Source organism: Sinohyriopsis cumingii, chromosome 2 (assembly GCF_028554795.1).
Source record: "Sinohyriopsis cumingii isolate HCF-2022 chromosome 2, ASM2855479v2, whole genome shotgun sequence".
In the NCBI taxonomy this organism is placed as follows: domain Eukaryota; kingdom Metazoa; phylum Mollusca; class Bivalvia; order Unionida; family Unionidae; genus Sinohyriopsis; species Sinohyriopsis cumingii.
In genome coordinates this window covers 79,865,967-79,880,320 of record NC_142962.1, presented here as the reverse complement: position 1 = coordinate 79,880,320, position 14,354 = coordinate 79,865,967, and the positions used below count along the sequence as shown (strand labels likewise).

The following is a 14,354-nucleotide window of genomic DNA, read 5'->3' as shown; positions in this document are numbered from 1 at the left end:
TCATGGTATAAACTGCCATTTGTCAACTCACACAGCAAATAACACCTGAAGTGCATCATGTAAGTTGTGTGAGTTGGCAACTGACAGTTTATACAATGATAAACTCAGAAAAAAACACAAAATTAAACTCTTATAATTACTATCCTTTATAATTTTATTAATTAATTTATTTTTATTTTGCTTTTCTGAATATATTTCCTATCAGTTTTAGAGCATTATTTCAGCATATGACTTCTTGTTGAGGGCTTCTGCTACATAGCTATTTGTAGAAAAGGGGATTTTCCATCAATATCATAATAGCTACATCAATATCAAAGAAATAATTCCACCAGTGGTAGGCAATCTAATGTTGTGAACATTCCACAGCACTGTCTTAATATTTTATCTAAATCGGCACATGTGTTCTGATTAGAAGTTCAATATTCAAAGTAAAGGACGTCTTGTTTTGTTGGACAGACAAATGACTATTGGACTTTCATGGACAAGTTCAATGTGACTTGGCCTATTCATTGTTGTCCAGACTCATTATATGTGCCATGAAAGTTTCCTTTTTGCAGAGAAAATGTTTATGTTTATGAATGCTACCAACAGCAGCTTAAAATGCTAACTAACTTCTACCAACTTGGGATGCACTCAAAAGTAAATGTGCTTTATCATTCGTTATGTGATTGTGCTATGCTTTTCTACTAATTTAGACGAATATGACCTGTGATAAAGTTATTGAATATTTTAAATCTGTGTGTATATTTTTGATGGAATCACTTACAATGTGGATTCAATGTATATGATGAGATTCACAGGTGAGTACACTGTGTTGATAATCTATTCATATATATACAAACAGTATTCACATATATGTACCAATTCGTGGTTCTCTAAATAAAGTAAACTATTATATATGCCTTCTCTGTTTTCACTACAGGTGTATTTCTCATTTAATATGCATCGATTTAAGATGGTAACTGTGCTGATGAAGCACATATTTTACAGCCTGCATTTATTACCTCCCTCCACTGCAATTTTTTGGGGGTACATGCGTCATTTTCTGCAGCTAACTGACCTGGTTGCTTATAACACAGTTCGGTCTATAACACAGTTGGGTTCTCTGGCTCCCAACTACCGTGTTATAGCAGGGTCACACTGTATGTCTTACCATCTCCAAACAAGACATCTGCCTTACTATCTTCCAGCAAGATATGTCTCACCATCCCTTTACAAAATATGTTTCACTATCTCCAAAGAAGATATGTGTTGTATTATTATTATCTCAAAATAAGATATCAGTCTCAGGTCTAACTACCTCTGAACAAGATTTTAATCTCAAGATATCTGTCTTACTATCTATTAATAAGATATTTCTATCTACTAAAAAGATGTCTGTCTTACTATAATACATGTCTCACTACTGACAATATATATATGTCCCACCATCTCCTAGCAAACTATCTGTCCCACCATCTACTAATAAGATATCTGTCCGACCAGCTCCTAACAAGATATCAGTCTCAGGTCAAACTATCTCTGAACTAGATGTATGTCTCACTATCTCCAAACAATATCCAGTCTCACTATAAGATATCTGTCTCACTATCTACTAACAGGATATATGTCCCACCATTCCCTAACAAGATATCAGTCTCACTTTCTCTATCTCACTATTTACTTACAAGATATCTGTCCCACCCTCACCTAACAAGATATCCCTACCAATATCTCAAACACAATCAAAACAAAGAAACAAATCAAACAAATATGCTGCTGATACATACTTCATCCAAGTTTCCAGTGATTTCCAACCTGCAGTGTCATGAAAAATCTGGGCTGCATCTGCACTATTCCTCTGGAAAAAAAAACCAAAACAGTAACAGTATTAATAATACCAAATAGAGATTTAGATTTCATCCTAAACTTTATACTACCGGTATTCTATATTAACTCTGAATCACACCCATAAATGTTTGATAGCTTTAAATCTAAATCTGATTTTACATAAGATAAAAGTTTTGAACTAAATTTCTTGTTATAATTCACATAAGCAGATAAGTAACATGTTTCCCTGATGCCTATATGCAGTCTTTTCATACAATCCTAAATTCCACCTGAAACAGGGAGACAGCATTATTGTCTATACAGCTTATAAGTAGCAGATTGTTTTAACACATTTACATGTACCAATAAATAATTTCTCTGTCCCCCACAAATAATAATAAATATGTAAAAACAGTTTTAAGTACTTCTTATTTAATATGCAAGAAGCTGATAACTGACTGCATTGATGAAGTCCATAGTACACACCATCCATATTTTGTATAACTAATATGATATATATGCAATATTTTCTTCAGTTAACTGACTTGTTTGCTAAAGCATGATACGGTAGATAGCCTAATAGTATTCTGTAGACACTGATCATCGTGCTATAGTGAGATTTCACTGCATATTCGAATATATATTCTGATAAAACTCTGGTTATCATCACTGGTGAAAACCATATGTTGGTGGTGTGAAGAATCAGCAAAGAAGCTTACCAACCCAAATGTCTACATGCAAACAAACAACAGGATCAGTGCCATGTTTTAGGGCAGCATGGAGTGGTTTATTTTAGTTGAAATCGAGGGAAACACAAATAATGAGAAATACATTAATATCTTAACTTTTACTTTATTATGTATATTTAAGATGTATTGTGCTTGATCTTTGTATGTAATTGAGGGTAGGAGTCTGGGCCTAACTTACTGATGTAATTTTAAAACAATATGTTTATGGGTACTTGGATTTTAGTTCAGGACATTGGTTTTTCCCTTTGTAAAACAATAGTCTACATGATTTTTGTCAGGTTGTTTGCTAACATTCAAGTAAACAGACCTGACCTTGATTACAAATTTGATGGAGATTTCCATTGGAAATGACCTAGTTCCTGGGCATTTTGTTGTGTCACAAGTCAGGTGACAGTCTGTATATAAGGAAGACCAAGTAAACAATTATCTATTCCTATTTCAATAACAGTCTTTGTGGAATTACTTTAAGTTATGTTCAGATATAATTTGAGAGGAATTATTTACTTAAATTATTCATTGGAATTAAAAAGTACTCATTGATATTTCTAACTAAAATACCATTTTGGAAGTAATGTGAATTCTTTCAAAGATTGTCGGTATATCAGCATATTCAAGACTACTGGTATATCAGTACGTTCAAGACCTGGAATTCATTTAGAACACTCTATCCTTTCGGACTTGTGAAAGAACTTTTAAAATTATCTGGGATTTAATTCACAATACTGTAAGTTACTTTTAAATTTTCACTTTGTATTCCATGGAATATATTATTTGTTGAATTTTATTAAACGTTTGGTTTAGCTTTTTCTTTGACTTAATTGAAGACCAGAAAGATGTAATGATTTATGGCCAATCACTTCAAAACATTTTTCAAATTTACAATTCATATTTTAACATCACAATCTTACAATTCTGTACAGTGCTGAGCCTGAAAATGGGAAAACAATATGACAATCTTGAATGGCCCTCAAAGTCATCTGAACTCATCATAACTGTGAGTGTGTGGAATATTCTCAAAACCAGACTTGGAATATCTGTGCATGCCATTAAACCTAGCCGAGATCTAACGAAGGCAATCCAGGCAATTGGACAATTATCACTACAGATTATATCAAACCTTTGTACTGCATAATTCCAAGGAGCCTCAAAAAGCGTATAAAGTCCAGAGGCCATATCATAAAAACCAAAAACCCCAGGTAATTGCTACACTTAGTTTTTGAGTTTGTACATGCATCCATTCATCAAAGTCCCATACTTATTCTCATTTACACTACAGAGTTATGGTAACCTATCAGAATATGCAATTTATTGACATTAATAAGGAGAGTTGACCACTGAATAAACATCTTTATTCCTCTTTCAACTGCACTGGTCAGAATGGGCCTTCAGAGCAGGCAAGGATGCATATAATATGGAAGAATCTATGTGGTCAAAAAAAAAACAAATACTTAATCCATGTTAGTAAAGTGTGAAATGTTGACCAAAAGACCCTCCTTTCATTGTAAGTGTGTATTACTAACACAGATGCATCCAATTATCAACTTTTATGACTGGAATATAAACAGCTTCCAAAAAGAGGACTTAAAGCACACAATTTCAACAAATTCACTGAATTATGAAATATAGGTCACAGAGACCTCTTTCTGAAATAAGGTTGTTGTACTCGTCAAGATGAATCCCCTCACCATGTTTCATGATTCAAGGTATAACAATAGTATACAGTGTGCAAAAAATTATCAGCTAAATGCAATAACTTAACCAAAGAATGATCATGTACAAAGTTAGCACCCTCAGTGCTCTCCCTTGGGGACAGGTGCTAAGAAACCCACTCCAACCTGTTACCTAGGACCTAGGGATAATGAATGAGATTCAATGATGCTGAGCATATGCATACACTTTAATCTGTGCCAATGCCAATGATAATGCCAGGGTCAGTATCTGAACTCACACCAGTTTGGCACACAAACAAATGCAAAACCTTGATGAGTAGTACTCCCTCATCACAATTGTAGGTCAATGAGACAACTATATCATCCCTTGAGTGTCCTATACAAACAGGTTTGAAGGTAATATAATTCAGTAATGTTCATTACCCTTTCTCCACGTGGAGAGCTAGATAGTTTTTCAAAAAGCTTCTCAGTTCCCTCCTGCTCACTGCTACCACTCTCAGTCATTGGATCCCTTTCCAAGTTGCTATGGATACCTTCCAAAATGACCGCTTTGGATTGGATATATACCTCAGGACCTATCTTCCTGCACAAAACACCAAGAACTTCACCTAATGAAAATAAAGTACATACAAGCTTTGGATGAATGATCTGACCTAAATAAGACATTATTTGCTTTTTCAGTCAAACCATGCATAGAAACACAAATTAGGAATCAGTCTGACATAGCAATTACAATAAGGTAATGCTTATAAATAGGTTACTGTGCATAAATACTTCACCCACTATATTTGACCTTCAAATAATCAAAGTATTAAAAATACTGGTGGTTTGCTAGGTTGAACTGCGTGTATAATAATTTACATAAGATGAAGTGGAAGAACTCGACTCCAGCTATACTGTCCTTCATGATCCTTTTTATTATTTCAAACATACCGCTCTAAATAATCTTTAAAATATTATTCTATATTTTCTTTTCTTCATATTTATATTTCCATTTCGAATTTATATTAACATTTTAAACATTATTTGAGAAATTAGTGTGTTGATTTCCTTAAAAAATATTTTCTGCTTATTATCTATTAGTGTGCTCAAATTCAAAAAGTGGAAGGCTGGGTCAATACAACAATGTAACAACAAAAGTACCATAAACAGTACACTATAAACCCACCATGTGGTAGAGCATTGCTACAGCTCTTTTACATAAAACCTTCTTTCTCTGGTTAGATACTCTATTACTTACCCATGTTTCATATGCTAGTCAGCTAAAAACATTGCCAAACACACAAGCTAAGTATATTGCATAAAAGTTGCTATGTTTTGAGGTACTGTGACCTTTGACAACTGACTGTCTAAATCAGAAATCAATAACTGTCTTCCTTGTCTCAACTGTTAGGTCATACACAAACTTTGGACAAAGTAAAAGATACAGAACTTGCTATTTTGTGAAAACCATTTTTATTCTGTCTAATGAATCTGACATTTTACAAATTTACTTCATGATTAACAGCTGTTATTTATTGACAATTATCCCAACCCTATTATAAAACATGTATTCAACTATTTAACACACCTCCCTCCCACCCACCCCTCCTCACTTTTAATGTCTATCCATTTCTTAATTGTTTCTGGGCAAGTGGTCTAAGGTGCACACATTTACCGATGACTGTCATCTCACCTCTGTCCATGTGTGTTTGAGTCTCAGGCTTGGCCAATGTGGGTTGTGAAAGAGCTTGCCAGTAGCTTCCAGTGAACCAGTGATTCTTAATGAGTTTCCTGGGTTCTTCCTCTACCAGTTATACTGGCCACCAGGTAAGTCTATCTTGTGCTGAAAAAATAGCACTAAACCCAAAACTACAATTTAATTTTTCAGAGGTACCTCGATGACATATGCCCTTACTTACACTGCAGTCTATGTTTTTCTACTCAGCTGTGCACAAGTTATCATGGCAGAGGTTTACCCTGGGTGTGGATCCTAATACTAATTTCAGAAATAGCAAATGAATTACTGTAAATATTTCTGCAAGGATAAGCAAAACATAATGAGAGATGACTAACAGTACTTACACAGCAAGAAATCAATGTAAATAAATTGACAAACGTAACTGCAAACCAGTTTTATGTATAAAACAAATTATATCAATGCAAATATACTTGTGTTCGAGTATTCATGAAGAAAGATGAAATCAGATATTTCCTTTGCTCTGGATTATTTAGGGTCATGAGGCTTTATGGTCTCCAATTAAAAAAGTGAATTGGAAGCCTGGGAAATGATAATAACACCTGATAAGAGTATAAACAAGATAGCTTGCAAATTAAAATAGGAATCAAGCTCTGTTCTAGCAATTGTTAGTGCTACAGTGTGCACACAACAAGGAAGTGATTTGTATGTATCTATGTCAGTTTGATTCTCTGTTCACTGCTATAACCCAAAACAAATCAATAGGAATAGTATAACATGAGGAAAGAGAAGAGGAAAGACTGCTGAAGTCACCCATGTTTTAGTTGAATTTACCAAAAAAAGTCAATACATTTCAATATAACTATTTATTCTGCACATGGTGACATGAGAAGAGACTGTTTTTTCAACTATCAGTTGTTTTGCATAATCAGTTGAGTCTGTAGTACTGACATCAAGGGAAGTAATGCTGAGCTGTTTAAATGTTCAACAATTGTACAGAAAATGAGAAAACAGACAGCAGGTAAATATGCAGCATGCCATCCATGCTTATACTCACTGGCTTACATCAGATGTAAACTTCTTTGGTTTTTGCTCTTATGTGCCATCCAAGCACATGTAAGGACATATTTAGTGTCTCCGTTTACACATGGAATTCCACTCAAATCTAAATTCTACACAAGTGTCCTCAGACAGCAACTTTAACAAGGTCTGCATGACTTCCTCTGATTATCAATAACTGGCAAGATTCCAGTGAACAAAATGTTAACATTGCCAAAGCTGTCTTATGTCAAGGTCCAAAGACATAATCCAATTGTTCCTTATAATAAAGCCCTTAAATCTACTTAGCAAAACATGAAGAAGTTCACATATATCTGATAGCAATCTTTTCTCCAGACTAATAGAAGCGGCATGTTCAATAGAAGGCAAATTAAAAAAAAAGATAATTATCCTATCTTCTACAAATCAAGGTAATTTGACAGAAAAACAAAAAGACTATTATGTGATGGCAAGATGGCAAAGACAATCCAATTAGTCAAGAGCTGTGATCACTACTGTTAACTGGAAGGAGAATTTTGTCAAGAATAATGTTCAGTTTGTATAAGGATCTTTCCCAGGTTCTTCCTCAAACCAGTTATACTGGCTGACATGTGAAGCCTATCTTGCACTGAAAAATGGTGTTAAGCCAATCAATATTTTGATATATTAGTTTTTATAACCTATGAATGACATTATGTGTAAGTGTACAATACTTTTGCAAGTTATTTTATTATTATTCATTTTATGTGGTTACCTGACTGATCAGCTGCCACAGAAAACATCTACTCTCATCTTTTTAAAGACTACTAGACTTTTCGCTTGGACCTGAGTAGCAGGTACACTGTTCCAGCTGTCAACAACACAGTTAGAAAAAATAATTCTGAACATCTGTTCTATTATATTGTTTTTACATTAAAGAATGTAAGAATTCTTTAAATGTTTGTCTGATGGAGTGTTATACATTTCATAAAAAAGCGTGTATGTTTCAGTTAGTTCTGTTGGAGTTTGGCTAGGCTCTAAATCTGGAAATACTAAATTCACTATAATCTTGTATATTAGGTGAAAAGTAATATATGTTAATCTTATTGACTGTAGTGTAAGCCTTAATCTAATTAGCTTTGTAATATCACTTGACAGTAAAAGTAATCAGATATTCCACACTGGATTATAACTGATACAGACCAACAGCTGGTTTATTTTATACATTCACTAGGGTTTAAATTCCATGGTAAAAATAACTCTCAGGGCAGTCTTTACTCCCCTTCCTAGCTGTATTGACGTCTTGTATTTAATAAATAGTACAGAATGCCTTCTAAAGTTATTCTTCAATAACAAATAACATTACATGGTGGCAGCAGTAAAAACACAGGATTGAAATTATCAGAGTTTAAAATGGCTTCATTTCAATTTACAAATTTGACTTTTTGGTACCTGAAACTTGGGAAAAGTGGCATCAGCGCTCTGAATGCTTTCGTCATGCATCTGGACTTAGTGAAAAAGTGGAAGAAATTCAAGTAAATACCATGATTTATTCCATAGGAAGTGAGTCTGATGACATTTTGTCTTCATTCAACCTGACAGTGTTGTGATGTAATGTGATTTGGATTTTTAACGTAGCTTTAACAATATTTCTTTCATATTGCTACGATGTCTGTAACCTGACAGAGGAAGATCGAAAGAAGTATAAGCCCATGACAGATAGATTTGTGTGATATTTCATTTCAGAGAGGAATGTAATTTTTGAAAGTGCAAAATTTAATCAAAGAAAACAGGAAGAGGGAGAAACAGTGGACAGTTTTGTTACAGCTATCTATGTGTTAGCAGATAATTGTTATTTTGGGCCACTACATCATGAAATGATCAGAGATCGACTTGTAGTTGGACTGTGATATTCAAAACTGTTGGAAAAATTGCAGTTAGATGCAAATCTAACTCAAGAGTCTGCCATTGGTCAAGCTCAACAAAATGAGGCTGTGAAAAAGCAACAATCAACCATATGAGCAACTGGAGAACGAATGACTGCAATGGATGCAATAAAATCATCTTCACTGAAATGTGGGAAACATAAACATAAAATCCCAAAAGTTTAACAGAATAGTGTCATCAGAAAAGGATACATATGTATAGAACATTAATCATTCTCAAGACCAATGTCCAGCAAGAGAAGCAGAATGCTACAAGTGTACGAAAAGGGGACACTATGCAAAATACTGTCAAAATCAGCAGTTCACACAATAGAATCAAGAGCAGAACCTGGATTTCTAGGGACCGATTCAGGCACTCTTGGGCAGGACCACAATTCAGGATCCCAAGATTACTGAACAGGTAAATATATCCTCTGTAAATGCCTCAGATAAAAACTCACAAAATGCAAGCAAAATTCACAATAAATTCAGATAGGGATTATCAAGAGAAATTCCCAAAACAAAATGGTTTTATAACATAACTCTGGACAAAAATGCCAAACCTTATGCCTTATCTACCCCAAGAAAGGTTCCTATCACTTTATTGAATAAAGTTCAAGAGGAGTTGGATAGAATGGAAAAAAGGGTGTTATTTCAAAAGTAGATGAGCCCACTGAGTGGTGTGCGGCAATGGTTGCTGTTCCAAAACCAAACTGTACGGTAAGAATTTGAGTGGATCTAACTAAACTGAATGAATCAATTAAAAGAGAGAACCACCCACTACCATCAGTTGAAGAATCCCTTGCAAAACTAGCAGCTGCAAAGTTTTTCACCAAAACTTGATGCAAACTCAGGCTTTTGGCAGATAAACCTGTCAGAAGATTCACGCCGCCTTACAACTTTCATTACTCCTTTTGGTAGGTTTTATTTTAATCGCCTTCCATTCAGAATCAGTTTTGTGCATGAATTTTTCAGAAAAGGATGTCAGTAACTCTAGATTGACATGGGGGAACACTCTGTCACATGGACAATTTCTTGTTTTGGAGAAAACTCTGAAACACCCTGACGAAAGACTAGAAATAGTCATGAAATAAATTCAAAAGGCTGACGTCACTTTGAACACTGAAAAGTGAATTTTTGAGACCATCCATTAGGTTTCTTGGGCATGTTCTTGACAAAAATGGTTGCCGACCTGATCTGGAAAAAGTAAAAGCTATAACTGAAATCAATACAGCCCTGCCGAATTATTGATGGGAAGAAAATTACAAACTTCTTTGCCAATAGCACCAAAAAACTTAGAGCCAAAATGGATGGATTAATGAAACTGAAGAAATTCGAAAACTATCAAAAGCAAACTCAAAGAAAAATTATGATCAGCGACATCACACTTGAAATATGAAAAAACTTCAGGTAGGGAATAAAGCATGGATTAGAGATAATTTTTCGTGATGTATTGTTAAATCTGAGGCATCTACACATCGTTCATACATGGTAGTAACTGACGAGGAAGAGATACAGCGTAATAGAAAAAATTTAATTCCCATGCCTACTACATTATTGGAGCCTCTCAGAGTGACCGTTTCAAACCCTGATACTCTGACTGACTCAGATGAAAGCAAAGCAGTGCCAGCCAGTAAAACAGATGTTTCACATGTTTGGGAAGATTGTCAAAACCACCTGAGAGACTGAACTTGTAAAAATGAAGCTGATGTAGCTTGTTTAGAAATTCAGTCATCAGATCACATTTCATTTTAACGTAAACTTCTCAGAGGGGAGATGTAGTGTAGGCCTTAATCTAATTAGCTTTATAATATTACTTGACAGTAAAAGTAATCTAGATATTCCACACTGGATTAGAACTGATACACACAAACAGCTGGTTTATATTATACATTCCCTAGGGTTTATGTTCCATGGGAAAAATACTCTCAGGGCAGTCTTTCCTCCCCTTCCTAGCTGTAGTGATGTCTTGTGCATAACAAGTAGTACAGAATGCCTTCTGCAGTTATTCTTCACTAACAAATAACATTACATAAAAAACTTCAAAAAATCTTCAGGTAGGGAATAAAGTATGGATTTAAAGATCATTCTGAATTGTAAATTCACCTCTATCTGCCCAGTACAATTGAAGTTTTCTGTCAATAGCGGATTTCTCTGGCCACCCCTTTTCACAGAATTGTACTTTTCAAGTTGTTTGCAAATAGAACCATTTTGATATTCAGGCTTTATTTGTTCAAGTCGAGTATTTGATGCAGGCAAATTATTAACTACAAAATCAACATAGGCGTTTGTTTCAGCCTGAAATTCTCCGTCACGCTCAGTGTGGTAAGTTAAAAGTGCTTTGGACAGAGCATCAGCAGTTAATAGATTTTTGCCAGCAACATGAACTATACAAACGTTGAATCTCATCAAATGCATTCTAAAGCGTTGAATTCTAGGGGGTAAATCTCACAAGATTTTTGTGCTCATTAGTGGTACTAATGGCTTATGGTCAGTTTCAGGCTTGAATCGTGACCCAATTAAATAGCTACTGAAGTGTTCACAAGCCCAAGTGATTGCAAGAGCCTCTTTTTCTTGCTCAGTTTCTGACATATCTCACAATGCGAACGCCACTGGTCTCAGAGTGCTACCGTGTTTCTGCCATAGCACAGCACCTAGTCCAAATGAAAAGGCATCCGCAGATACAACTATTTCTCTATTTAGATCATAGTGTGCTAAAGTTGGTGAAGATATCATTTCTTGCTTGATATCTCTAAAAGTTTGTTCTTGATCTAGAGCCCAAGTCCATGAGTTTTTACCTTTCAAAAGCTCACATAATGGTTTTTATTTTTCTGCATAATTTGGACTAAATTTGCCAATCTGATTTGCCATACCAAGAAACTGTCGTATCTCTGTTATGCATTTTGGAGTTTCCAGGTTCATACAGTTTTCGATCATACTTTGATAGCTTTGGTCTCCGATTTTTCGTAAATCCCTCTCAGGAATTACAGTGAATAGCGGAGAGCTTGCCCCATTGAGAATTTGCCCTGGGAGAACTCGCCCCATGGAGAACTCGCCCTGGGAGATCTCATCCCAGGTGTCAGGAGAAGTCGCCCCATGGTGGTCGGAGAAGTTGCCCCAAGGATCATATATAGTAATTCTGAGATGTTGCCACATGGTTGTTAACGCTTTATTTATTGTTGTTGTTCTTCAACTTATTAAATCTATAAAATTTGCAATTTTTCAATTTTTCCATGTGTAGGATAATTTGTAAATATGTTTGTAATTTATTCTGTGAATTTTGTAATTGACATTCATCTGAAATAATGCACTGGTATCTTTTGGACTAGCTATATGTTAAACAGTTTTTACATGACATGGGATGACATGAAGAATATTCCACATAATGGTGGATATTAGTTTCCTTGATATGAATATTTGTTGAGATAGTGTTATCAATATTTTTTATTACATTTACATCTAAAAATGAAACATGTGTACTAGATGCAGTATAAGTAAATTTAATCCTTGGGAGAAAATGATTTAGGCAATCAATACATTTTGTCAGTTCTTCAGTTGAATGCTTCCAGATCATAAATATGTCATCTAAAAATCTGAACCAAAGAGATGGATTAAATTATTTGTTTTGAAGAAAATCCTTTTCTAATTTACCCATGAAAAGGAAAAAGTATGAAGGAGCCATATTAATACCCACTGACATACCCATTATTTGTATGTAATTTGTATTAATAAATTGAAAATAATTATTTTCCAGGATAAGTTTTATTATTTTACAAATATCTTCACTAGACAGTGTGGTATTGTTAGGATTGTTGTCAAGAATATATTTACACTCTTCAATACCACCTGCATGCGGAATGTTGGTATATAGTGATGTTACATCTAATGATACCAGGACTGAAATTATCAGATAGCTGTGGAATAGACTTCAACTTTTTAATGAAAGTAGTTGTTATATCTTTAATGTATGAAGGAAATGATTTCATTAAAGGTTGTAAAACACTATAAATAAATTTGGATAGGTTTTCAGTATATGAATTACAACTTGGAAAATTTTAAGGTAAATTATGGTAAGGATTTTTATGAGTTTTAGGAAATATGTAGAATTGAGGTGTACGTATGTTAAGAGGGAAAGTATCAAATTCCTCATATACGAAATTATTATTTTTAGCATGTTGAATTTATTTATTTAATTTCTATTGACGGGTCTTCTAAATTATGTCTCTAGTATTTTTCATCATTTAATTGACGTTCAACATCTTCTTTAACATAATCATCTTGATTCATAATAATACTAGTGTTTGACTTATCATCCTTTTTAATCATTATACTGTCTTAATTCATTAGATTATATTAAAGACAATTTCGTCCTTAGAAATATTACTATGATATTACATTTTATGATTACCAGTTAATATCTTTTCTGTGATCGCGTATATATAAAATCTAAATTGGAATAACATAAAAGATGATTTAATTATGTTATATAAATGTTATCTGGGTGATAAGTTTTGGGGTGACTTCTCCATATACGTTGGGGTGAGTTCTCCCAGGGCGAGTTCTCCATGGGACAAGTTCTCCGCATACCATTACAGTCACATCAGCTCCATTATCAATCCTAAACAAAAGTAGTTTCGTTCAATTTCACACGCGTTATCCACAGCTGACCGTTCGTTGTCAGAGATTTTTTTTAAAGTCATACAATAAATGCATCGTGACGTTTTTAATCAACGCTGTTACTCCTTGTTTAAGCTGTCATATGAAGGTCAGAGCCAGGCTAGTATATACTGTAGTCGTTACTAAAAGTAGTGCCATAGAGCGTCATTATACATTAAAAAAAACAAAAAAATTCCATTAAAAAAATTCAGCCCCAATGTTAGATATAATTATCAGAGACTCATACCCGCAGCAATTCTGACCCTAAATTCAGCATCATCCGCAAGATGTAGAGCTCTCTCTCGAAGCAATTGAGCAAAATTTTCTGAATATTTTGTTTCCAAAACGGCCTTGGCACCCATCAAGGCCCCATGCTTTGACTCCCAATTTACAGAGCTGTCAGCCAATATTTTTGAGAATAAATTCTCGCATTGCCTTATAAAATCATCGTTGGAGTTGATTAACAGATTTTGTAAATCTGTAAATCCCCTGTCTCGCTCTAACTTGACAGAACTGCAGAGAAGAGACATAACATTATCCATTTTGTTTATGGTGCACTTTATTTTTTTTTATGTTTGTACCAAACTTTGTTCGCATGGAAATTCACTGCAAAATTACGAACTTTGAAGTACAGAACGATGAATCGCTGTAGCAGTCTGCACAGGAGTACATTGTACTTTTCCCCTAAATTAATCTCTCTCTCTCTCTCTCTCTCTCTCTCTCTCTCTCTCAATGAAGGTGTTCAGCCTTTGTACTCGAATTTAATGAATACTTTCGCACAGAGAACAAGTCTCAGTTAACACTAACAGTGCTGGAAAATACAATTCCACTAACCATGACTAAGTCCCCA

At 34.5% G+C, this 14,354-nt stretch overlaps 1 protein-coding gene across 2 annotated transcripts in view; it reads right to left on the bottom strand.

The window, feature by feature from the left end:
- LOC149805258 (uncharacterized) overlaps positions 1–14,117 on the bottom strand; it is a 115,120-nt gene extending 101,003 nt beyond the window's left edge. For both annotated transcript variants that reach the window (XR_016418413.1, XM_089948910.1), the window contains exons 1-3: positions 13,752–14,117; positions 4,652–4,836; positions 1,770–1,840 (exon numbers count right to left, since the gene is read on the bottom strand). Coding sequence is in view for 1 of the 2 variants with exons in the window: in XM_089948910.1 (XP_089805036.1) it covers positions 1,770–1,840; positions 4,652–4,836; positions 13,752–14,046 (551 nt within the window). In the remaining variant the exon portion in view is untranslated. The remainder of the gene's footprint in view (positions 1–1,769; positions 1,841–4,651; positions 4,837–13,751) is intronic.
- Between the last annotated feature and the right edge of the window lie 237 nt (positions 14,118–14,354).